Raw genomic sequence first — 26,168 nt, 5'->3', positions numbered from 1 at the left:
ATATTGTAAAATTCTGAGGAACCCCAACCCTCTCTAATAGCACGTCTGAGATCAGATGCATTGTAAGGAACCCCAACCCTCTCTAATAGCGTGTATGAGATCAGATGCATTGTAAGGAACCCCAAGCCTCTCTAATAGCGCGTCTGAGATCAGATGCATTGTAAGGAACCCCAACCCTCTCTAATAGCGTGTCTGAGATCAGATGCATTGTAAGGAACCCCAACCCTCGCTAATATCGCGTCTGATATCAGATGCATTGTAAGGAACCCCAACCCTCTCTAATAGCACGTCTGAGATCAGATGCATTGTAAGGAACCCCAACCTTCTCTAATAGCGCGTCTGAGATCAGATGCATTGTAAGGAACCCCAACCCTCTCTAATAGCACGTCTGAGATCAGATGCATTGTAAGGAGCCCCAACCCTCTCTAATAGCGCGTGTGAGATCAGATGCATTGTAAGGAACCCCAACCCTCTCTAATAGCACGTCTGAGATCAGATGCATTGTAAGGAACCCCAACCCTCGCTAATATCGCGTCTGAGATCAGATGCATTGTAAGGAACCCCAACCCTCTCTAATAGCGCGCCTGGGAGCAGGTGCATTGTAAGGAACCCCAACCCTCTTTAATAGCGCGTCTGAGATCAGATGCATTGTAAGGAACCCCAACCCTCTCTAATATCGCGTCTGAGATCAGATGCATTGTAAGGAACCCCAACCCTCTCTAATATCGCGTCTGAGATCAGATGCATTGTAAGGAACCCCAATCCTCTCTAATAGCGCGTATGAGATCAGATACATTGTAAGGCTGTGCTTATACTTACGGCAATGGCATGCAGCACCGTCACAAGTACTTGAAGTCCGTTGTGGATGCCCATAGTGGGCACAACCTCGACGGCGCTGCGTAGCGACCTGGCGACCTGAAGCTTTGAAGAAAGTGATTTTGTCTTGGAGAGCGACGTCAACATCACGTGAGCGGTTCAGCCAATGAGGGTAAATCGCTCATGGCCACGCCTCCGTCATGTCCCCTGTCGCCTCCCGAGGTTTCCTGAACCGAAGTGCAATTATCGCTACAGTTTACAGAACCCCAGAATTTCATTGTGAAATTCTTAGGAACCCCAACCCTCTCCCCCCATCTCACGCCCCTCCCCCTCCTCGCCTCCGTCCCCCGTGTCTATTCACCCTGACACTCTCCCCCTTTCTCTTCTATACACACACTCTCACTTACAATAGACACACACTCTCCCCCTTACGCTCCCTCTCCCTCACATTCTCTACCTTATGGTCCCTCTCCGCCACACTCTCTCCCTTATGCTCACTCTCCCTTACACTCACTCTCCCCTCTCTCTTCTACACACACACACACACTCCCGCTCTCACTTACAATAGACACACACTCTCCCCCTTACGCTCCCTCACATTCTCTACCTTATGGTCCCTCTCCCTCACACTCTCTCCCTTACACTCACTCTCCCCCTCTCTTCTATACACACACTCTCCCGCTCTCATTTACAATAGAAACACCCTCTCCCCCTTACGCTCCCTCACATTCTTTACCTTATGGTCCCTCTCCCCCACACTCTCTCCCCCTCTCCCTTCTATACACACATACTCGCCCCTTCTCACTTACACGCACTTACACGCACACACACACACACACACATACTTACTTTGACACACACCCACACACTTACACTGACACACACCCACACACTTACTCTGACACACACACACTTACCCTAACACACACGTACTCTGACACAGACACACACACACCTCTCTCTCTCACTTAAAGGGAGCTGCCAGCGCTGACAGCGCGCTCTTACCTGATCTTTCCTGTCAGCCTGAAGTTGATGCAACTTCCAACGCCAGCAGGGAGAGGAGGGATCGCAGTGACTGGGCGGCTGTTGAGCTCGGGAGCCGCTGGGTCACTGCTATGTGAGGTGTTGCCAGGTCACTGCTATGTGAGGTGTTGCCAGGTCACTGCTATGTGAGGTGTTGCCAGGTCACTGCTATGTGAGGTGTTGCCAGGTCACTGCTATGTGAGGTGCCGCTGTGCTGCGGGCAGCTGGGAGAATTGTCCCAGCTCTCCCCCCCTGGCGGCCGCAGATCCCCGGTCTATCACTGGTCTAAACACACACATTGATATACACAGATTTGCACATACACACAGATCCACACATGCCTAGACCTTATTATTATAAACCTGGTTATTTGTGCTACGCCCTGGAAAAGGAAAGTCTCCATTGAGGGTAGTAAGTAACCATCACCATGCAAATATCCATTCAAATGCAAATTTGAAGCAATAGTCAACGGTACTACCAACGGAGGAGGGGGATAGGGGGAGGGAGCCATGCCAAGTGTTCCTGGCCTGGTGGCTCCCTGGCGTCTGGTAAAACGATGCCAGAAGTTCAACCTGCCCAGATTTTGGGCCTCCATGCGCTACTGAGCCCGAGCTCCGCTCTGGTGTGGAGCACTCGCCATGGGATAGAGAGGTGTGAGAGGGAAAAGAGAAGGTGTTGTCCTCACATTAATGCACTGCATTAAAATAACTCTCTCTCTCACTGTCCCTTCGTGTCTCAGTCCCTGCCACACTCTTGGTAAGGGAGTTGGAAGGCTGGGACTCCGTTCAGGCTGCTTGGAATTCTGGGAAACTTGACAACTGCATACATTAACCCTTGACCTGAGAGAGCAATAGGTTGCTGCCCCCTGGTGTGTGTGTGGGGGATGGGGGGGAATGTCATGGGGTACCCCCCCGCCCCATCCATCTCTTGGGGCCCCAGGGGGTCTCCCTCTCTCACCTTAGAAGAGGTAACTGAATATGGCCTGCAAGTCTTTGTTGCAGGTAAAGCAATTCACTACATCCTGGCTCTCTTCCGATGCTAGGCCCTTCCTAATTTTTCCCCCTCCCCGTCATCATTAGTATACTTCAGCACCCCACGCCTCAGCTACCAAGGGGCCCAGGTACAGTTCATTTTTTCAAAGAATAAGATTGACCTCCTTTAATAGCAGCCGGTGACACATTACTGTGCAACATGTTTAAGACACTTAAAGGAGGCACAACTTTAGAAAGTCTCCCCATTTCTTCTCCTATAAAGTTTGAAAAATGGATAAACAGAAGCATGCCCCAAGTTTATTAGAGCTGCACTGTCCTATTCAGGTACAGTGCTAATATTCCAGCCTCTAGGAAGGAAACTTTTCTTGAACCATGGCTGTTTTCAGTGCAGGGATCCACTCCAAACTGCATTAAGAGCTTACTGTTGTCTAAATCAGGGGTATCCAACTCCAGACCTCAAGAGCCACCAACAGGTCAGGTTTTAATAATATCCCTGCATCAGCACAGGTGGATCAATCAGTGGCTCAATCGTTGACTGAGCCACCTGTGCTGAAGCAGGGATATCCTAAAAACCTGACCTATTGGTGGACCTTGAGGACAGGAGTTTGCCACTCCTGGTCTAAATGACAACACTGCCTGTTTATCCACATAAACTTTGCAGATGTCAGCCCCCAAGGATCAAAATCAGTGAGGTTTCGTGGTTCTGGGACAAAAGATGACACTAACAGACAAAGTACTATTTGTGATTTCATTGTAGTCTAAGAGAAACTGATGTTAACAATCAGTGGGACTGATTTTAAATCAATGAGACTCATGGCAAATTAGTGAGAGCCCTTTCTCTTGCATCAAATGTTCTCAAAGATGTAAGAACTTATCTTTGGCCTTCAACCCATGGCAAACATTTAATTATATCCCTTGGACCATTTTTATCTCAAAGCTGATAAAAATGGCAACGAATTACCCAAAACAAGTTTTAGGAAAGCAGCAGCAATGTCCAAGGGGGTTAGCCACCTGCTCGCTTCCTTTTACCCCTTAGCTGACATAGGTGCCTGTAAGTGCTTTGAAATGTGTGGCAGATGCTTCTAGCAATCAAAGGGTTAAAGCAGCCTTACTCACACCTTGCACTCAACACAGCACAACTGAACCAGACAATCCCACTATATTATGCAGCGTTGTGATTGGCTGGCTGGAGAAGTGGGCGTGGTCAGGAGCTGAAGGAGGGTCTCTGCACACCTGAGAGCCTCATTTAGTCCTGGGTTGGGCTCCTAACGAGAGCTTCTGAATTCAACAGATTATCTTTAGCTGTGGACTGTCACCTGCAAGCTATGGGTGCGTGGTGGTACCTGTCTGCCTTTGCTTGGCTGATGCAGATTTCCTTGGGTGAGTAGTATAGAAACGTTTCTACACGGTTTCCCACAAATAATTTTATATGATTTTAGCAATAACCAAGTATAAAACTGCTTGATCCTACATTTGTGGTTGCATTATAATGTTTAGAATTAGTGTTTCCTGTTAATCAACCGTGCACTACAATGCATGATACTTTTGTTTTTAGGTGACAAAAAAAAAAATGATTCTTAAGTTGCAAAATCATAAACAACCCCAGGAAAAATCTCCCCCCCCCCCCCTCCCCATCCCACAAAAAAAAAAAATATAGGAACTTTTTATTTCCCTTCATTTTGGTTATTTACCAGAACAAACTTTTTTTTTATTTTCTGCTTCAGGAAATGTATACTTTTAAAATATTATAAGTCTTTCATAAGAACAAAATAAAATTTCTTCACAGATTTACTTCCAAACCACTGGACCCTGGTCTTTAACTTATACTGTCTGTCACACTCAAAGGAGACTTTTGGGTTCTTGTGGTGGTGTGGGGGGGGGGGGGGGGGAGACAGATGCATATGTGCTCACACAAGTATCAAGATATTTTGTTTAAAAAATATTTTGGGAGTAAAATGGGTTTCTGGCACCTAACCGGAGATTAACAATAATATAATATACAATGTATCAGGAGCACTCCAATCCCTTTGTAAAACAGATTGCATGCATTGAAGAATACTGTGAACCATTTGCTAAAAAGCCATTTCTTACTATTCACACTTATTGGCACAAAACAACGTGGCTGTTAAATGTTCATTATCTCTTCCTTTCTTAGCTCAGGCTGTAATGCCGTTGTTGGCAAACTCAAATTTTGTCACAATAAACCCCACCCAGACTGCAGTTGCTTTGGAAAAACCTTTCTGTACGTTTGCTGCCGGATCAAACAGTATCTATCTCTATGCAGTTGTTAATGGTATGTGTCACTTCAACTTCTGTTTCCCTCTTCCCCATATTAACTTTTTGTTCCTTCTACTTTTGCAGGTGAAGGGTTTACATTCCAGACTCTTTGGCAGGTGTGTGTGTGTGTGTGTGTGTGTGTGTGTGTGTGTGTGTGTGTGTGTGTGTGTGTGTGTGTGTGCTCAAAATCAAAAGGCACTTCTGGGATTACACCTTTTCCTTTACCTCTGTCTTGTCCTGTACAAGAAACGGATGCATTGCAAAATAAATACATCTCTTATAATAAAGATATTCATAATTACTTGAGGCATTTCTTTCATTCTTGCTGTCAACATCTTGAATATAAAATATATATTTTTCTTTCCACAGGGGCTTCAAATTTAACAGTATATAGTCCCTCGAACATCATTTCTAGCCGCACCTACAGAGCAACGAAGGGAGGAGAAACTGCGCCTTACCAGGTAGCAACGTTTGGTATTCCTGATTGTCAGAATCTTCCTGTGCTGGCCAATGCGCAGAATCCCACTCAAGCACAGTCTATCTTGGACCAGTACCTCATCCGAGTGGGTGGAGATGCAAACTGTTTGAATGACCCAAACTTTAATGGCATCTGTAATGCACCTCTCGTGGCTGGTGCAGTGTACAGGTATGGTTCCTTTTTTTTTTATAATGACTCTTCAATGTGTAGTTCTTGAAGCATAATGCATTAATCACTATACATATAGTAGCTCATCATAGATTTTGTTTTGATAAACTATCCTGGCTTCATACCTGGCACAAGCTGGCAATACAATGAGCCATTCTATATTCTAATTTAAAATATAATTATAACATTGCAGCTCTGACTTGTGGTTGTTTTTGGCTTCACTTGGTTGTGTGGCGCTGTACAATACATAGATTTCAGGCACTGAAGGTGAGAGGAAGCAAAGGAATTTGCAGGACGCGGGCAGACTGAAGTAGCTCTGTGCATCTGAAGACGGCATCCCTTTGTCTGACCTCAATCATAAATCCTATGATCTAAATCTAAAATCCAATTGGTTCAATACCATCTCCAATTACAAGCCTTGTTTAAAACGAAGCATGGTGTTACCTTCTACATTGTGGGTGGGCTACATCTGTCTTGTAAAATCATTTTCTTGGAGATTAGAGATGTGCCGTCATTTTTGCCTAAATTAGTGAACCTTGTAAAAAAATAAATAATAAAGTTTTCAGGAATTTTGCTGAATAAAATATTTCCACATTCACAAATCTGAACTAGGGAAGGGAAGTGTCCTATTTAGTAGAGTCCTAGTTGACTTGGTATACCAACCAAAACACTCCTCTATACAACATGTGGAGAGAGAATTGGGAAAATAACCTAATGGTGGAATATGCAAAGTATATTTAAATTAGGTTATTTCACAGGTATCCCATAGATTAGTGTTTATGGGAAGTAGGTCGATGGGTCGTCTGTACTCTCCAGAAATACATATACATAATTAATTTTTTTTAAATTTGAGTGAAAAATAGGAAAGTGAATTTGGTCAGCGAGGCACAGTGAAGGTGGCACACTTGGGCAGCTTAGTGGAGTAATATTACTTATATGGACACGTTATCAAACTCCGTCCTGATCTTCCATTTTTTTTTTCTCTCCCCTTCCCCCACCCCCAAGGTTTAAATATGTTGTTGCAAATGCAAATGGTGTACAACAAGGTGAAACTGATTGGTCTCTTCCCATCACTACAAAGACAGGTAGGGATGACACTTTTTTACTGTGGTGTGTTTTTTTTTTTTTTTTGTAATTTTAAATTAATATGCAGTTATACAAAGTAGTACTTCGTTTAACCCAGGGCTGCACAAACTTTTGAGTCTGCTTGCTCCCCCTCCCCCGCTTACCCCTCCCCCCCCTTCCCCGGCTCACGACCCCATCTCGGCTCGCTCCCCCCCTCCTTACCTTGTCTTCTGTGTCAATGACCCCACGGCAAACCATCCGATGGCTCTTCCATGTGGAAAGCCAAATGTGTATCTCCTGCTTATTTTATATTGACTGGCTTCCATTGGCCGATTCTCCATTTTCTATCCATAGAATGTTTGCGTTGGGATTATTTTTCTGCATCTCACATTTTACTATTGTTGAGCAACAGATTACTGACTTATCCTTCTTTTCAGTTACAATGTAACTAGGTGACACCATCTCCTTTCTTTTAGGCAAAGTCTCTAACTTGATTGACAGTTGGCCCGGCAGAAGAAGTGGTGGAATGATTGTCCTCACCTCCATTCTCAGTGTCCTGCTCTTCTTATTGTTGGCTGGTTTTATTGCTGCCGTAGTCTCTTGCATCATGTGAGTATACTGTATTGTATGGGTGCTTCTCCTAGAGAGCATATTCTGCAACTATAACATTACACAGCATATTAATCCCATAGCTAATCCAGATTTCTGACACATCGGACGGATTTGAAAAATGGGTCTTCTACATTAGATATTGTACTACAGTAACCGTGCGCTTAATACTTTAAAAAAAAAATATTATTGTCTTCCATATTCCATTTACATCTCATCTGACTGTTTTGGACTTGTAACTGTAAACCGCCATCTCTTCCTGACTTTATTCCCCAGCTCTCTCTATCCGTGATAGACCAGCGGTACTCCTGTGGGAAGCGTATCGGAGGCGCTCACCTTACTGATAGCGGCCACTTTCATTCCCCTTTTAATATTGGGGAAATAAGTTGCAAATTGCTACTAAATGGCTCGGTCTACAGTAATGCCATAGTTTGTCTCCTCCTTGGCACTTGATTCAGATAAATATAATCCACAAATAAGGGGATTGCTGCTTTAAATATGTCCTAAATGTTTTTGTTTTTTTGGATGCTGTAAAACAAATATGAAATGGCATTGGTTGGTGAGTAACCAGCTGTGCCTTATTGTCATACCAGAGAAAGGGTAACACAAGATACCAGCCACAGTAATGTGATACAAAAGTGACCATCATAGATCAATATTTACATTGACTATAAAGGAATATTTTCATACTTTTTTTTTTTTTTTTTGCAGTGTCCCACCCAATGCAGAACCTACAAGACATGAATCTCAGACCGTTCAAAATGTTCCACAAAAGGCACAGGCCAGCACCGATGTAACATATTCTTCGACACTCCGAAGTGGTTCCATGGAAAGGGCGCGTTACAGCACACAACCACAAGCCTGAACCAGGGCCGAATTAAGGCTTTGGGGAGCCTGGGCCACTTAAAACAGGGAGGCCCTAGTTTCTACTGGAGACCCCCTCTTTCACACCACCTTGTGCTCATCTTCCCACCACCTCACTCCCACTCCCCCCCCTTGCACTCTTCTCACTCTCTTCCCAACTCTTTCACTCCTCTTACATTCCCCTCACTCAATCCTCTTCACTTGCCTCCCCTTGAGAATTTGATCTTTAAGGAGGGGTGATGAAGAGAGCTGCAGCGTTGCTCTGGATCTCTGGCCACACAGACATCTGGCAATGCCAGCCGGGCACACGGGAGGGGGGAGCTCTCCCGGGGCCTCTGCTTGCCAGCAGCCGGTTGAGTAAATTCCTGGTGCCGGATGGGTTCCCTCCCCCACATTGCAGCTCAGTGGTTAGACACCCCCCCCCCATAATATACACGTTTCTCTCCCCCCCATAATATGCACATGTTCAGAAAAACTTTCCCCTACCCCCCTGTACCTGTTCTACTTTAGGTAAAATATTGATTTAAAACTAATTGTTTCAGATGGGCATAAATGAGAATGACTTTAAAAAAAAATAATTCACGATTCTCCCCCTCCTCCCCCCCAAAATACTACGTGTATGTTAATGGCCTTTACGCTTTGTATTCCTGAGTCCTTTTACGTTCATTTTATGACTGTAGAATTAACACTTTTGCTACTCTGTGTAGCAAGACATTACTGTGACTTGATATTCAATCTGTAATATAACATTGCAATGACCCTCGTGCTCATAGTATTAATTTCCAAGGACATGCTTACACATTTACACCCCAGAAATGCCAATGATGGCCAAAACCTGGTAAAATTGTTGTTACCAAATGCAATATGTGACAGTTCACAACTACAAAAAATACTTGATGAATTAAACATCATTGAGGAAAGTGTTTTAAAATAAATAAAAGTTTAATTTTATTGACAGCTGGGCTTCTGTGTGAATTTAAATGGTGTCCTCAATTTTTAAAGCTACTTTAATGAGTCTAAAAATCAGTAATGCAGCATGAAAAGTTTCTAACTCACGCTGTAACAGCATCACAATAGACACTTCTGCAGGGGTAGTGAATATAAACACTTGAATTATGGGACAATGTGCAGGCGTTTAGAGCCTACATAACTTCAAGTGGGAATGTTGGCTGAAGATGGCCCAATTGGATGTAGAATAAGCTGCTTTGCTACATGTACTTAATCTCAAACTCCATTGCTAAACGATGCCGTTTGAACCACCGTTCACCGTACACGGCACTGTACTGGAACCTCTCTATGTGTTTTTCCCTTTTCTGAGGCTGCCAGCACTCCTCGGTGTAAGATTGCACCAAATGTAAATTTCCCCTAGCTTCCAGCCTGTTGCCCTGGCAACCCCCCCCCCCCTCCTCCCCTATATTTCTTAGTTAGTTAAGCTGTTCCTGTCTCCCCCTGCTAGTTGGCACATGATTGTATAGCATGCTAGTCCAGGCTAGCATGCTTTCTTTTAGATCTGGCAGTCACCTCGCCTACTCTGGTAAAGCCATTGTAATTTACCTAGCATATCCCACTGCCATTCTAGCTCCCTTTTCCCTCCATTACTCCCATGCACCAGTGTTTTCCCTCTACCTTTTTTTTTTTTTTTGTGTGTCTCTGTATTGTCCCAAATAAACACTTCAGCAAATAAGATTCCATTGCTTGGTATATGGTATTGAGTGAAGCTGCCTGCCTCTACTCACTTGCCACAGTGAGCGTGAGTCAGAACAAGCATTAAAATAAATATTGATTTTGTTATTAATCCTGGGAAGTAGCTATGGCTAATAGTCATCTCTAGCTACAAATGACAAGTCTTCAGTATTTAGTTAGACAGAATGCTAAAAATGTCATATCCTTCCATTCTAATGTCTATAGTTTAAAATTAAATCTAGACCTGTGGTTTTTTTTTGTCACTTTTTTTCAAAACACTTGCCAAAGCCAGCAATTATTTATTTTGGTTGTAATTTGAGTTCTGTATTTCCTCCCCACCTTGAGGTAGATGGGAAACAAAATGTCTCCAAGATGGAGATCTATCTTAAACCCTCCAATCCCCCGCACGTTGTCCACAATTATACTGTAGGTGTGGTGCACAGAAGGGATGTTGCAGCTGTGGCTAGGAGCTTCTACCCACCCTCTTAAGTCCGCTTCATGCCACAACAGGATCCATACTGCCCCACACCTCTCCTTACACTAGGAGCTAATGATTAGTAATGTCAGGGAGGGAGAAGACGCTACGATCCACGCCAATATCTTCTGCCTGAGGGAGAGCGGGGTGATCAGCAGTTGCAGAATTGTTTCTCCTCTGTATTGGAAAGTACCACTCATTCGCTGAAGTATGCCATAACATGTGCTTTAATAAAGTAGAGCTCTCTCTTGTCACATGTTTGACCACTCATCAGCTTAAGTGTGCCATGTCATGTGCTTTGGGTAAGCAGAGCTCTCTCTGTTACATGTTTAATATGTATGTATAGAGGTATCAGTACCGTGTTAGCCGAGCTTCAATAATCAAAAAAGAAATAGATTATACCGTTCTGTGGTTAACGAAATGCTTTTATTTGTGCGAGCTTTCGAGATACGCTGATCTCTTCTTCCGGCGATGTTAACATTAGTATGCATTTAGCGTAGGGACCTGCTATAGAGACTTACCTTGACATGGTTAGCAGGCTTGGCATTATTTGATCAAAGGATGTAACCAAAAGTCTCCTTTAGCTTATAGATTTTCACACTAATATATATATATATATATATATATATATATATATATATCCCCATTTATTGCTATCCCAAAGGGAGAAGCGCAGGGATTCACTGTCTGTTTTTCACATTTGTATGGCCAATCTCTTCGCCAGCTGCATGCTCCTTACATGGAGAAGTGGGGCGATTATATATTTGTTTTACTAATCTACTGAGTCTGGCCGGTCCGATAGGAAACCCGGTCAGACAACACTATTGGGGATCCGCAATGTGGATGGACCCCATGGGCATATCGGAGTAATGAAGTATGCCCGTAATCAGTGCTCACTCCCCAGTGCGATCGGGGAGAGAGAGAGTATGTACTCGCTCAAATAGGATCAACAGTGACCCTGAGGAGGCTGGTGGTATGTAATAGTACTTATGATTACAAATATAGCAAAGTTAGGACTCCGCACCAGGAGCTATTATCTCAGTTAGACCTGCCAACAGACGTATGTGACGTCATAAAACGGCGTCACGCACCGACGTACGTTTCACGTATTGATTGGAACGCTCTTCATTCAATTGTACCACTTTTACACTAAAGTGGCCCGTCCCACCTATATATTAGGGACAATTAGTATGTGTATTCGTCATGATAATCATACAATATTTCAATAGAGATCACACTGGCTCTCTCTGGACTGTATTCGTCCACGTTGCTTTTACTTATTGCCGCATATTACACTGATGCATGGTCTAGCTGGTTCAATCAACAGTTTTTAATATTGTGATTGTCATTAATGCTTAAATGGTGCCCAGTGTCGCAATATCCAACATATGCAAACTCATGGATATTTGCAGCAACTAGAGTGGCCTCTTTAGGCATAGCCATACCTATCTTGCTCGCACTCAGAGATAAGCATCGACAATCTACAACCAGCAACCCCTATCCGTGGGGCTAGATATATACTGATTTTGGATCATTTAGGCTGTTTAGCCATATAATTCCTTTCACTAGGGTACATCCATACCAGCCATGATCAGTTTCCTAACCCTGTGCATCATGCGGAGATCTATTATGTTTGTTGTTCTCCATCATTATTTTAAATTTTGAATTAAAGATACGTTTTATCTTACTCATCATATCCTCCTACCATTAGAGTAAGAGTGCTGGTTATTAGGAGTTTCTTTACTTGCCCTAGCAAGTTTCTCTCTTTATGTATTTTTGCTCCTGGCACCTACCCACCTCCTAGACTGTAGCAAGAGTAGCCACCTTCCCTCCCCCTTTCCCTAGTATTTATATATGTGTAACAGGGTATGTCCAAGCCGTACCTGTTTCTTCCCACATAGCAGATACACTATGTAAGCCCTGTTAAGATCCAGACATTAGCAGGTTAATCTGTGGGCCCTTGACCCTCCTTTCTGCTTCCCCAGAAAGTGGAGGAAGGTAGGTGGTGTCAAATGGCCTGTGTACAGCCCTTTGTAGGTGGGTACAGTCCATGAGCCTGCTCCTTCTGGAAGTTTCTAAGGAGAGTAGGCTAAAGTTAGAGATACCCTCTCAAGAAGGCTGAGGGGAAGTAAGGTTGTGTTCCTCCCAGCTCCTGCTGGAGTGAGGATGTGTTAGAGAGTTTCTCTCTGCTCCTCAAGGATGAAGGAGTGAGTCTCTGTCTGATCCCTGGCTAGGGTGAAGGAGGGAGAAAAGATGGTGCGAACTATGAGTCTTCCCCATTGCGGGGCAAGCATGTTCACTTGGCTGGCTAGTCAAGACCACCAGGAGCAGTGGAAGTAAGCACCGTCCAGACGTCCTGGGGAGTATGCAGGAAAACTGCTGCTAAGCTGAATGATGTATGCTGTGAATAAAGATCCTGCAATTATAATTCAGCCTATGGCGTCAGTCCCTGGGCTGAGAGAAGGTCTGTGTGTAGTGGTGGGTGCTGACGCCTACATTGTGGGAGCCATCACTACTGGAGGCGCTGAAACACCAAGATGAACCAGAATCCTGTAAAACCAAGCCTGTCCAAGTCTCATAACATACAACAGACCACTCAGACCTCCTGCGAACCAACAGGTGAAGCCCCAAACAGCGAGGTAATACGCTCCTTTCCCACACACTGGCCTCTACGTGAGGTGTGTGTGTGTGTGGGGGGGGGGGGGGGGGGGTCAGGTTACATATGTAATACAGAGGTTTAAAAGCTCTCACTTGGAGAAAAATGAGTCTACCATTTATCAGGTATGTATCATATGTTGGAGGCTCTGTCTCTCATTGGCAGAAAGACTTGAAAGACATCGCTATGTTATCTGCACACTGCTAAGTATACTCTTCCCTGTATATTGAATAGCAATGCACTCATGCTGGGGTTGCATAAACGAATATAGGAAGAATTCTTGCAGAAGTTAAAGGTGTGTCATCTACACACTTCCCAATCAGGAACACAAAATGTCCGCATACAACATTTGAGTTCCAGTCTTGGTATTGTATTGGTCAGGGATCAGTGTCCGTCTGCTGCAGGTTGTGATACTTTAAATCGACCAACATGATGGTCTTAAACAAAAAGGACTGGTGGGCACTCCTGGAAAGAGAAGCGTGGAGTCTAATTAGGGCCTAGCACCGATGTAGTGGTGATCCCACAGCCTCTCCATGTACAGTATAATCAGATTGGAATAGAACCTGCTGCTGCTGCTCTCAAAAACGTAATGGCACAGGCTGCTGACAATTTAAAAAATGAAAGAATGAGTGAGTGATGTGTCCTGTCTGTGAACATCACTCTGCATATTAAACATTGTTTCATTTTTGTAATTGTCAGCAGTCTGTGCCATTACGTTTTTGACTCAGTGCTGCAGGTTCTAGTACAACAGGATGGTTCTTCATATGTGTAGTTATACACGGGGCAGTTAATGCATCCCTGCACAGTTACAGAACAATATTGCAGCTTCTTACAGTGTTAAGTTGTCTGGAGGATTGATTTCTCTTTGTTTTGTGTTTTTTTTTAAATTTTATTTAATGCACTTACAAGGTTATTTATTAGGGTTTCCTGGTTCAAAATTATGGCAAAACCACTGCAAAAGAATTGCACCAGATATATCATGAAAAAATACACCCCAAATTCCTTTCAATGAGATTCTGCTTTTTGTACAATATGCTGCTGTTTTTTGCTCTTGCTTTGGAGCCAGGAAAATAGTAAATTCCACACAGAGTTTGTGTGAGACTGTTGTTGTGAGTACAGCCTATTACTATCTGTCTGTGTGACTTGGCATTAGGTATAATATTACACTGCCTATTCCTCTCACCTCCATACATTTTGGGGATTTTTAACTATGCATTTTCATGGTGTTTCGTCTGGTTATAATTGGTTAATAAAACTTTATTATTTTTGTTGAGTGTGACCTTTTGCGGCTGACCCCACTGTGGGATTAGGCTATTGTTGGCTTCCATTGTGATGACACTTTTACCTATTGTGTTATCTATCATGAGTGCTATTATTGGGAGCTTTATGTAATCCTTGTGATTACTTGTGTGTTTCAAATAGTAAATTCCCCCTGATTATTTTACAACTTTTTGTATTCTATTGTGTGATGTACAGTACTACGTACATGGCCACAGTATATAAACATACATACATATTTGCATTCTGTTTATGGCCACAATGATCTGGCAAGTTCAGAAAACTCTTCTACAAAGTATGATGCTACAAGGCAGGGCCGCTCAACTCCAGACCTCAAGCCCCCCCTCCCCCCAACAGGTCAGGTATTCAAGATATTTCTGCTTCTGCACAGGTGGCTCAATCAGTTCCTGCTTCAACACAGGTGGCTCAGTCTTCGACTGTTAGAGGGCCCGCGCTCTTCCCCAAGGCATTTAAATTAAATGCCGGGGAGCGTGTGCGCGAAGCCTCTGTAACTTCCCTTACCTGGTCTCCGGCGGCTTCCAGCATTTGACGTCGCATTGCCATGGCAACATGACATCAGAAGACGTCGGACACCAGTTAAAAATGGAGGGGGGGAGGGGGCAGACTGAAAAGTGTGCGCACCCCTGGATTATTAACCCATAACTATGAACGCGCAAATGTGACTATGTGATCAAAATTCGACAAAGACGATTCTAAACCTACTGCAACGCACAACCTTGCACCCAACATAGTGTCAGGAGATGGGTTTGTGTGCAAGGAATGTTAGCACATTCTTAGCACGCCAGCTATTTTCCGCGTTCCATTCTCTTAATCAATTGTCTTCAGAAACACGTTCCTTGCATGCGGAAGCATTACATAGAAAAAGATAAGGACGTGGCTGGGGGCAGAATGATATTCTGGTAACCCCTCCTTTGACACCAGGTAATTCCGATAGTTAGGAAAACTTGAGCCCAATACTCGCGTTGGGTTGAAGGCAGCTGCAGTATATGACAATAAAAAGTCTCCCACCGCCAACTCACAGAAGGCCTTTGAGCTTGAGGAGAATACAACTTGTAATCCCTTCACTGCCACAGGGGCAGCAGCAGTTTGAAAAAGCAATTTGTTTCTGCCCCTGCAGCAGACAAGCGACGGCAGCTACAATCACACACATTTACCAGCTCTAGGGTGCTGATTTTGCCGGAACGGAGAAAAACCTTGTAGTACAGTTCAGCATCGATATGCAGAGGCATATTCATTACCTACAGGCCAGGTTTTCAGGATATCCCTGCTTCAGTACAGGTTAGCTCAGTCAAAGATTGAGCCACCTGTGCTGAACCAGGGATATCCTGAAAACCTGACTTGATGGGGGCAGGTGGGGTGTCTTAAGAACTGGAGTTGAGAACCTTGCACTCATTTCCAATCCGCCGCCCATAGGCACTTGCCTGTGCCCGACACCTGTGTCTGCCGCCCTGCTTCTCCTTCCCAATCCGGCTTCAAATGACGCTGCCGACGTCACCAATGTGACGGCGTACCGTTACCATAGTAACACGGCATGACGTCATCTAACGTTGCGACATCATTTTTGCCATGGCAACGAGACGCCATGTGACATCGTTTGTGATGTCCGCGGTGTCATTTGACGCTCCATTTTGAAGCAGAAGCAGATAGGCAGAACGGAGGTGGCCGGCACAGGTAAGTAAGTGCTATCCCCTTAGGTCCGATTGGCCGGAGAGAGCAGCAAATGCTAATGGAGGCGGACATTTTTGCCGCCTTAGGCCTGGGCCTGATGGGAAATCTGACACTGCTTGCACTACACGAAGAGTCCTAAACATGGACTGTTACTATGATTGAAGCCAAAGCATTATGAGAGAGTAGTGGGACATTCAATGGGACTCCATCAGTTCTGAACTAGGATCAGGGAGCAGAAGGTAATGTATGGTAGTGACTGGTTAAGCATAACCTGGCAGGCAGATGTATCCTACCAGCCGAGAAACCAGGTGGCCAGTCACCCCTCAAATATCCACTGTATGTATGTCTGTATTTATATAGCATCCACCGTGTACTCAACTCTTTACAAAAGAGAGCCAAAAAAACCAGTACAGGGAATTATAATACAATAAGTGTAACAAAATCAGACAATAGGAAAGGAAATCTCTACCACGGGAGCTTACAATCGAAGTGAATATGTATATAGGCACTATAAACCCAAGCACACATGTACCTGATACATTCACCCTTTACAAACCACCAATCAATCACATCATAATATACACATACCAAACACTTTCCACATATACACACACCTAAGGCTGCGTCCATAGCCCGCGCGGCGTCACGAACAAAAGGCTGTACCTCAATGAGGAAGGCCAGCGAGCGCGCAACCGCGCTCGTGATTCCTGAACAGACAAAATTATTTCCCCATCCCAAAAGCCACGGATCGCTTCTGGGACAGGCGTGTGCGACACCACGCGCTCCGTCACGCCTACTATATCCGCTGCCTAATGCATTACATGCAGGCACGCATGGCAGCAGAGAGGAGATCTGGCTTCTCACAGATGCCCTCTGTGGCCGGGTCTGCAACTGCAGGTTCATCTCAAGGCATGAGAGCAGCTTCATTCAGGCTGCTGCCATCTCAAATCTTTCACATCAGATCAGCCCAGGAGGCAATTACCCTCCTTCCCCCTAGGTCAGTCCACCCCACCCCACCCCAGATACCTGGTGACAGTAAGAAAACACATTCCATTTAACACTGCATTAGCATTTCCATTTAAAAGGATTGATTGTATCTAAAGGTTTCTGTTGGTAGACTGTATGTATTACACCTCCTGCTGCTGAGCGCAGAGCATGGATGCTTATTGGAGAATAATGCACAGTTGACAAGGGATGCTAGTCCAGTTGAAAATATGTAACCATCACTCAAAGCTACAGAAAAAATAGCCTCATCTACTCTTGAAGGAACAAGCAATGCATTATTTCAAAGTAAGGATCAACAATTGATTGGTTATTTTCATTCTTATTAAATTAGTTCTAAAGAAAGACATATTATATATAATTAGATTATATATATATATATATATATATATATTGTAGCTTCTGGTACAAATATATGTATACTTTGAACAATACTGCTTTAGCTATCACATGGTGAGATAAGGCATAAGAGACACTGTCCCTGATCTGCCTGGCAACACATGACAGGAGATATGGGATAAGGACAAGACGGCTTTAATCTGCCCACTGGGGCGCTATCAGTTCGAAAACATGCCACAAGGAGTGTCGGGAGCACCGGCTACTGTCTAGAGACTGATGGGATGAGTGTCGGGGGACATGAACCTGCTGGAGGTATTAGTGTATTAGTGTACCTTGATAACATTATCGTCTTCAGAAAAACTTTAGAAGAACATGAGACCCATCTGATGAAAGTATTAGAATGATTGAGTGAATGTGAAATTAAGCAGTCTCTGGATAAATGCTAGTTCTGCAGAATCTCTGTTACCTACATGGGGCATATTGTCTCTGACAAGCGAATTGCCACAGACCCCTCAAGGTTGGAAGTTGTCATATTGGCCAAAGTCAAGGCTAAGGTCATTCCTGGGTTTTTGTGGGTATTATAGAAGATTCGTGAACAACTTCTCAGAATTAGTCCAGCCGCTGACCCCACTGACAAAAGGATACCCTCCATCTCATGGGGGTGGGGCGATCAATAGTACACAAGACTATTTCAAGAAGTCGAAACCGGAGCTGCAGGAACGGGAGGAGGCCTTCTCCCACGGATGTTGACTTCACCTCCTTGGAGAAGTGTCAAGGACATCTTCAACATGGGCCACATACAAAAAGAGTAGGATTCGTTGACAGTGGTTCTGCTGAGGAAGGTAGGGCACATATTTTAAACACACTGTGTATATATATATATATATATATATATATATATATATTTGCAACAATGCTCATCTCTAAAACAGGAAGGCACCCCGCAATGCTGAGGAAGGATATAGATCACCGATCTGAACTGAGAGATAGAGTCCTGAATCAAGAATAGAAGAGTTGGGGTCAAAGGCTGGGATCAAGGCAGGCGGCTGTGGTGCAAAGTCGGGTTCACAGGCTGGAAACAAGGCAGGGTGAAGATCAACAGGAACACATCCTGGAAGATGTCTTGCCTCTTTATAGGAAGGACGCCAGTGACCAAGATGGCTCCTGCAGCCTCAGTGTGGGTGAAAGCGAGTAAAGGACTGCCAGGGAACAAGATGGACGTTGTGGCTTCAATGTGGTCGCCAACAGTGCCGAAGCCTTATAATACTACACTTTCTCATTATTTACACAACTTCATTACTTTAGGGATAGCAACACCTGCACACTTACTCTAGATGTCACCATCACATGCATTGCTATAACCATATTGACCTCACCAGTGGCATAGCTGGACAGGTCTCTCCTCCTCAGGCTTCGTCAGAAATCCTCATCTCACCTGATTCCTGTTCCAGATTCACCAACCAAAATCCTCACTGTTGACGCACCTCCACGCTACAGGTTTCTCATTAGTTGCTCTCTCCTACTTATGCTCAGCTGCCCCACTGGCAAATTGGCTGAGCATAATTCAATGTTCCGTTGTGTTCATTGCTTCCTAGCCTTGTCTTGTCCTCTTGTTCGAAGCTCTCTGTTATTGACCCGGCTTGTTTTGGACTCCACTCTTCTGTACTCCTGATCCCGGCTATTTACTACAATCCGCACTTCTCCAACCCTGACCTCGGCACCGTACGACGACTATTCTCTTCTCTCCAACCCGGACCTCGGCTATAGTACCTGCAACGATCGGTACCTCTCCAACCCAGACCCGGCTACCTTGACCAACCTACACTCCAGACGCGCCCACGCAGCTGTGGGTGGTGTTTTTATCCATCCCCACCTCGGCCCCGCGGTCACGCCTTGTTTGTGGTGAGCACATCTTGACACTGGCATTTTTTTCTCCCTCCCCCATCCTCATCATCTCTCCCCTTCCCATCATCATCACCATCATCAGCGCCCCCTCATCATCACCATCTCTCCTCCTCATCATCACCATCAGCTCTCCCCCTCATCATCACCTCTCCCCATCATTCTCCTCCATGCTTACCTGTGGGTGTTAATAGAGACAGTGGTAAGGGGTGGGGGGTAGGGGGAGTGGACCCCCAAGAGCATTGACCCCTGGGCTATAACTACGCCCCTGGACCTGACACTGCCACACCTCAACTCTTGCAGTGCAAGGATTAGAATCTGTAGTACACTAAATCTCATACAATCATGTTCCCAGAATGACACAGAATTGATATGGAACCTTATGCAAAAGCAGCCCACAAAGAGGTATAGCCACAGCTGTAATGTTATTAGGAGAGCGAACAAACCCTATTGGTGCATTAGCTTTACCCTCCTCTATTTTAACTGGACGTCCTTACTGTCAATTATACCTCCTGACGAAGCGTCATATGACGCGAAACGCGTAGAGGTGACGTCACACGCAGCAGAGAGTAAGCGTTACTGCGTTTCCTCCGGGCTGCTGTGGATATACCTCTTTGTGAGCTGCTTTTGCATAAGGTTTAAGGGTTGTGTTCTGAGCCGGAAGAACTGCTTTTGTTAGTGCTAACCGGACGATTAGGCATTTTGGATCTTGCCATTGCTTCAGTTTATATGCTTGACTACATCCCTCCTTCTAAGCTTTCCCTAAGATGTCTGGATTTATTGTGATCCTGTTTTTTATGTAAGTGTTATTTCGTCTCATAGAGACATACAAGCAATGGGGGAGCGTGGGATTAGAAAAACATTTGACAATAAAAAACAATAAAATACAATAAAATTAATGTGGTTACAACAATATTGCTGGGGGTTGGTGAAAATATTAAATACACTTACACGGCCATGTGCAAGCGGACACGGTAATGTGGTTTCTTTAAGCAATTCCAGTCACTCCCAACAACAGGTAATGGTGGTTTAGAGGGTTTTGAAATAAATATATAAATATATCTGTACTCACACGGCCATGTGTGAGTCCTTGCAGGAAATTGGTAACTTTGGGGTTAAATTAACCCATCTGCATCTCCGTCCTCTGGAAGAGATACATCGATGATGTGCTCATCATTTGGCAGGGGAGCGAGGAAAATCTTAAACTCTTCTTGACCTATATTAATAACAATGAGGTTAATCTGAGTTTCACATCAGAGATGAGTACAGAGAGCATCAACTTCCTTGACCTAACCATCTACATTGAGAAGAATATTCTCAAAACCAAGACCTATTTCAAGGAAGTTGATGCTAATAACTTTTTACTAAACAGCAGTTGCCACCATCAAAAATGGCTAAAGAATATTCCGTTCGGACAATTCAGACGAATTAGACGGAACTGCTCAGAGGTTGAGATATATAGAGAACAAGCAGGAGTTCTGGAAACCAGATTCGAAGAAAGGCAGTATAAACAGGATTTAATTGCAGAAGCACATATGAGAGCTCTGAATTTAAATAAAGAAGAACTGATGGTACCCAAGCAAAAAAGAGACACCACCAATAACATCGTTCCATTCATAACAAGATATAACAACGAGGCCCATAATATTAAAAAGATTTTAATGAAACATTGGCACGTGCTGTGCAAAGATACACTATTAAAAGACTATCTGCCAGAAACACCCCGTGTTATCTTCAGAAGGGCGGAGAACATTAAAAACAAATTAGTGCCCAGCGTATACAGGAAGGAAACTGAGATTAAAAACAATAACTGGTTACCTAAACCGATGGGGTTTTTTAAGTGTTTTGAATGCAAGGCCTGTAAGCATGCGATGACTGATAAAATAGAATTCAGCTCAAATGTTACAAACGAGGGGTTCAAGACCAAACAATTCATCACATGCAAAACCAAATACGTGGTATATATGCTCCAATGCCCATGTGGACTCCAGTATGTGGGCCGGACCATAAGAAGTCTTAGGACCCGCATACTGGAACACTTGGGCAATATAAGAAGGGGAATGACCACCCATAGTGTGCCCCTTCATTTTATCCAGAAACATGGGGGGGACCCCTCAGGACTACTTTATAGGGGATTAGAAGTGGTCCCTGAGAATTGCAGGGGGGGTGATAGATTGAGACGTTTACGGCAGAGGGAGACGTTTTGGATATACCGTTTGAAATCCATGTCCCCCTCAGGCCTCAACGTCGACCTCGATATCGCCGCTTTCAATTGAATAAATTAAATTAAATTTTACTGGGCTACTGAGGCATTCATTAAACTATATAGAGTTATGAGGGAGGAACTTTTTACCCCTATCTAGAACCATAAGAAAATTGGATTAGATGTGGGTTTGATTGTATTTCCCCTCTCCCCTTCTTCTTTTACAGTTCCATTCATTTACAGTTCCATTCTGTTACAGCTCCCTTTAGTTCCCTAGATTTTCTTTGTCCAGCGTCAGTTCCCTTTTTAGTTTTAGTTTTTAGTTGTCAGTCTTGTTTTTAGATTTTTAGTTCATAGCTTTTAGATTTAGAATGATAATAATATTTTGTGCGACTATTACAAAAGTGATTAATTTTTAAAATGGAACATATTGCGTATGATCCATTTATAATTGTTTTTTAACCAATGTATAACCCTGACGGGGATGGGTAATTTACTTTTTATATTAAAGGATTTGGGCACTTTTGATAGCCAAAATGTTCTAACTAATTTATATGTGTTTATAAATCTACATGGTAAGAATTTTTTATCTAAATGTTCAGGTTCAAGGAGCAAGTACACTTTGAACTATTATCACCAGATGACCAATTCTGACATATGATTAGATGGACCCCATTGGAGGTCTTAAAACCAAAATACCTGTGAATTTTAATTTTAGTAGAATTTGTATAAAATTGTTTAAATGTGTGTGAAGTTTACAAATAAATTTGACAATACTCTGATAAAATTATCTCATTAAATAATCAACAAGTATGTATTTTATTGCAGTCATCTATTAACCCCTGATGGTTAGGGATATTAATTTAAGTATACAAGAATGTTTTAACTTAAACCAATTCTAAAAGGCAAGACAGTGTGATTACAGAACATAAATTATGTAAATCTCGTTTATATAAAAAAAAAAAAAAAAAACTTTGTAATTAGGGCTTTATTAAACACAGCCCGCCCCAATTAGACTTTGATTACACAGGGGGTTTATAAAACTCAGAGACCCCCTCCACGTCAGAATATGAGCCTGAGGAAGTCGATGATTCGACGAAACGCGTAGCTCTAAAGTTCCTGCTGAATTTGGCCCAACGTGGCTCCCGTAGCCGGATCAACCAGGCAGCCATTGCAGATAAGGAGAAAAAGTTTTTTTTTTTTTTTTCCTCCTGCATCACGGATGCGTGATTGGCAATAACGGCTGCTTAAACTGTATCCTGGACTGCACGAGGAGGCCAGGGGTCCAACCACTATGTATGTATGTGAGTCTTGTTGTACCAATTGCTTTTAAAACTAATAAATGTGTTTTAAACCCCACTGACAACGTGCCTCACTTTCTCTACCTACTCCCCCCCCCTACTACCACCACTGGGGAGAGTCCCCATCTGATGCCCAAGACTGGAGTTAGAATCCCACGTTGGTTGCAAACAAAGAAGAGTCTACACTGGGGGGAGATGCAGATGGGTTAATTTAACCCCAAAGTTACCAATTTCCTGCAAGGACTCACACATGGCCGTGTGAGTACAGATATATTTATATATTTATTTCAAAACCCTCTAAACCACCATTACCTGTTGTTGGGAGTGACTGGAATTGCTTAAAGAAACCACATTACCGTGTCCGCTTGCACATGGCCGTGTAAGTGTATTTAATATTTTCACCAACCCCCAGCAATATTGTTGTAACCACATTAATTTTATTGTATTTTATTGTTTTTTATTGTCAAATGTTTTTCTAATCCCACGCTCCCCCATTGCTTGTATGTCTCTATATCTTTAAAAGGGTTCCGGATTAACCCTTCCCTGGGGTTGCAGCAGAGGGGAACTCCATGCTGGCTCAAAGCATCTGTCATAGAGCCGTGGTCTAACTTACTGCCACATTGTAAGCACACCTCATATATTAAGCTGAAGGTAAGCGCCAGGTTTTTTCCTATTATTTCGTCTCATGCATACTATAAATATTAAATACTCTTAATCTTATACCAATAGTGTGTTTTTTCTCTTTTTGCGCTCTGCTATGTGTGTCTCTTCCTTCGGTTGTTTGCCCCGCTGATCACGGGAGAGTGAGGAGCTGCAGAGAGAAATGTATTCACTTTTTTGGGACATTACAAGATTTCTGGGACCGCGCGCACTAATTTTATTTTTTCTTGTGGACATTTGTAATACCACTTTGTGCAATGAAAACATGGGGATTTCCCCACCACCGAGATGTTAAATATGTAGTTATGGGAGGTTGTAATTTCCCATTATCTTGTTAAAGAAAATAGTAGGGACAGGTTGGACCCTTTGGGATGGAGTTATAGAGGCTGAGGCTATTTTGGGCTCTTGGTTATAATATCTTTCATGCTAAATATACATCGTATTTATGATTTATTGCTCTCTTAACTTTTTTGAACCAATGTTAATTCTAGGGAGTTTTAAATCTGATAAGTTTATGCCTTTTCTTACTATCTTGCAAAAAACACCCTCTTTTCCCTTCCCCCCATCCCCCTTTTTCCCTTCCCCCTTCCCCCCTCCCCCCTCTTTTCCCTTCCCCCTCACTCTCTTCCCTCACTCCCTCTTGTTTTCTGTACCCTGTCCCATTTCTTTCAATGTAAAAATAAAAATGATCTTTGAGGGTAAAAAAAGAAAACATGGTGGGATTACAGAGGCAGGAACAATCATTGCTCTACTGTCAACAACTACCAAACCACATCTCTGCTGAGCAAGTTATGGGAAATACACTCTTACCTCGTTTAGGTAGGGGGAAACCCTGCACTATTTCTAGTGTGCACTAGAGATATTTATAGGCCGTTGTCTAGGTGTACTGATTCTATGGAGAGTCCCTAAAACTGTACTTCTTGAAAGACAAGACCGAAATACGAGTTCTTGCACATTCAGACTCCTTCCTCGCTGGCTTTTCCTGCTGCACATTATCCCAGCTAGACCAGTCTGCCCAGTCCGAGTTACAGCCCACACCATTACCTGAAAGGTTACTGAGCGAGGTGCAACATCCCAGGGACCCTCAGCCAGAAGATCTCATTCAGCAAAATGGCAAAATGAGTCCAAACCTGTGATTTGTCGGGCGGCATCATTGCTATATTTTGTAACTTATTTTTATGTGATACTTTATTGTATTGTGCGACCTGTTAGTTGTTTCCCTCATTGTTACGTGACCCTTTGCAAACATCTCATTAGGACCTAGTTGACACATTGTGTAAAGGAAACATGCACATTTATTGAAGGTGGAGAAAACCGTTACCATAGCAACATAGGTTTGTTGTTTTTTTCCTCTGACATGAAGCTGTTAACATCTTCCCTAACCGAGTTTTATTTTAAGGATAGTACAGTTTAAGAGACCCTTTAATTTTCTGAGATGTTTCCACTTACATTCTACCTTCCATGCATTCCTATGTTGCCAAGCGTTCAGCTACTACAACTTACAATGAATGTTTCTCGTTGTTGGTCCTATCATTCTTTCTAAAACAATAATTCCTGCGTCTATTGAAACATCTTAAGGCCGAAGTCGGTGATACGTTGGCGGAACACGGACAGAAGATTATGTCATGTGCTATTTCTTTTTTGGAAGTTCAATGTTCTTGCAGTTTTTTCTATATTTTGCTCAAGTTTGCTTTACAATTGAAAGACTTCTCTGTCTGACTTTACATTTTCTTTTACAAAACAAAAATAAAGCAAACTGTACAGCTTACCAAACATTGAACACACAAAGTGTGTTTACACAAGGCCCGATTCTTAGTTAAAAATATCAATATAAAATAGCTACAGAATAATAATAAAAAAAACATTGATTTCCATATTATTCCTCACAGACGTTCTAATAAAGCATGCTTGTGAGACAAACTAGGCCGCACAACACAGCAATAGAATGTTCTAGAGATGTATAAAAAACTAGGGATGGGCAGAACTGTTAATATCCGTTCCCTGGAATTCCTCGGATCATTTTGACATAATGGGGATTGGATACAAAAGAATCCAGAAAGATGAATTCAATGTAATCATTAAATACAATCCAGACGGATTTTTAAGAATACAGATTAGAGAGCGAGAGAGCGAGAGATAGGGTGACCAGATGTCCCAGTTTAGCCGGGACAGTCCCATTTTTTTTAAGGTCTGTCCCGGTGTTCTGACATTCTTTAAAATGTCCCGGTTTTTGCTGATTGTCTCGGTTTTGAACATCAGAGCAGGGGGGGGCAGCAGAGAGCAGAGGATGCAGGGAGGAGAGCGGAGGCCGGGTCTGAGTCTGCAGAGGGTGGGGTCGGGGTTAGCTGCAGGGGAGGGTGGGGTCGGGGTTAGCTGCAGGGGAGGGTGGGGTCGGGGTTAGCTGCAGGGGAGGGTGGGGTCGGGGTTAGCTGCAGGGGAGGGTGGGGTCGGGGTTAGTTGCAGGGGAGGGTTAGGTCGGGGTTAGCTGCAGGGGAGGGTGGGGTCGGGGTTAGCTGCAGGGGAGGGTTGGGTCGGGGTTAGCTGCAGTGGAGGGTGGGGGCATGGTTAGCTGCAGTGGAGGGTGGGAGCGGGGTTAGCTGCAGAGGAGGGTGGGGCGGTCTTAGCGTCAGAGGAGGGTGGGGTTAGCTGCAGAGAAGGGTGGGGGCGGGGATAGCTGCAGGGGAGGGT

The 26,168-nt window shown here is 43.7% G+C and overlaps 1 protein-coding gene and 1 long non-coding RNA gene across 2 annotated transcripts; one reads left to right on the top strand and one right to left on the bottom strand.

Moving 5' to 3' along the window:
* Positions 1–4,086: 4,086 nt before the first annotated feature.
* On the top strand, positions 4,087–9,249 carry UPK3A (uroplakin 3A). Its single transcript, XM_075602751.1, has 6 exons — positions 4,087–4,211; positions 4,987–5,124; positions 5,478–5,754; positions 6,760–6,839; positions 7,296–7,428; positions 8,140–9,249. The coding sequence occupies exons 1-6, from the start codon at positions 4,157–4,159 to the stop codon at positions 8,291–8,293; spliced, it is 837 nt and encodes a 278-aa protein (XP_075458866.1). The 5' UTR covers positions 4,087–4,156; the 3' UTR covers positions 8,294–9,249.
* LOC142496213 (uncharacterized) lies at positions 6,005–21,416 on the bottom strand. Its single transcript, XR_012801922.1, has 3 exons — positions 20,389–21,416; positions 7,042–7,479; positions 6,005–6,289 (listed from the first exon to the last, which is right to left on the bottom strand). It is a non-coding gene; the product is annotated as an uncharacterized LOC142496213 (long non-coding RNA).
* Positions 21,417–26,168: the final 4,752 nt, after the last annotated feature.

The sequence above is a fragment of the Ascaphus truei genome, chromosome 5 (assembly GCF_040206685.1).
Source record: "Ascaphus truei isolate aAscTru1 chromosome 5, aAscTru1.hap1, whole genome shotgun sequence".
NCBI lineage: Eukaryota > Metazoa > Chordata > Amphibia > Anura > Ascaphidae > Ascaphus > Ascaphus truei.
This window is presented reverse-complemented; position numbering and strand designations above follow the sequence as displayed.

Bases quoted from the DNA above. Each gene is read 5' to 3' on its own strand.
- UPK3A (XM_075602751.1), top strand. From the start codon at position 4,157: ATGGGTGCGTGGTGGTACCTGTCTGCCTTTGCTTGGCTGATGCAGATT. The intron at 5,755-6,759 runs GTATGGTTCCTT...CCCACCCCCAAG, and splicing joins GTGGCTGGTGCAGTGTACAG to GTTTAAATATGTTGTTGCAA. The intron at 6,840-7,295 runs GTAGGGATGACA...CCTTTCTTTTAG, and splicing joins TCCCATCACTACAAAGACAG to GCAAAGTCTCTAACTTGATT.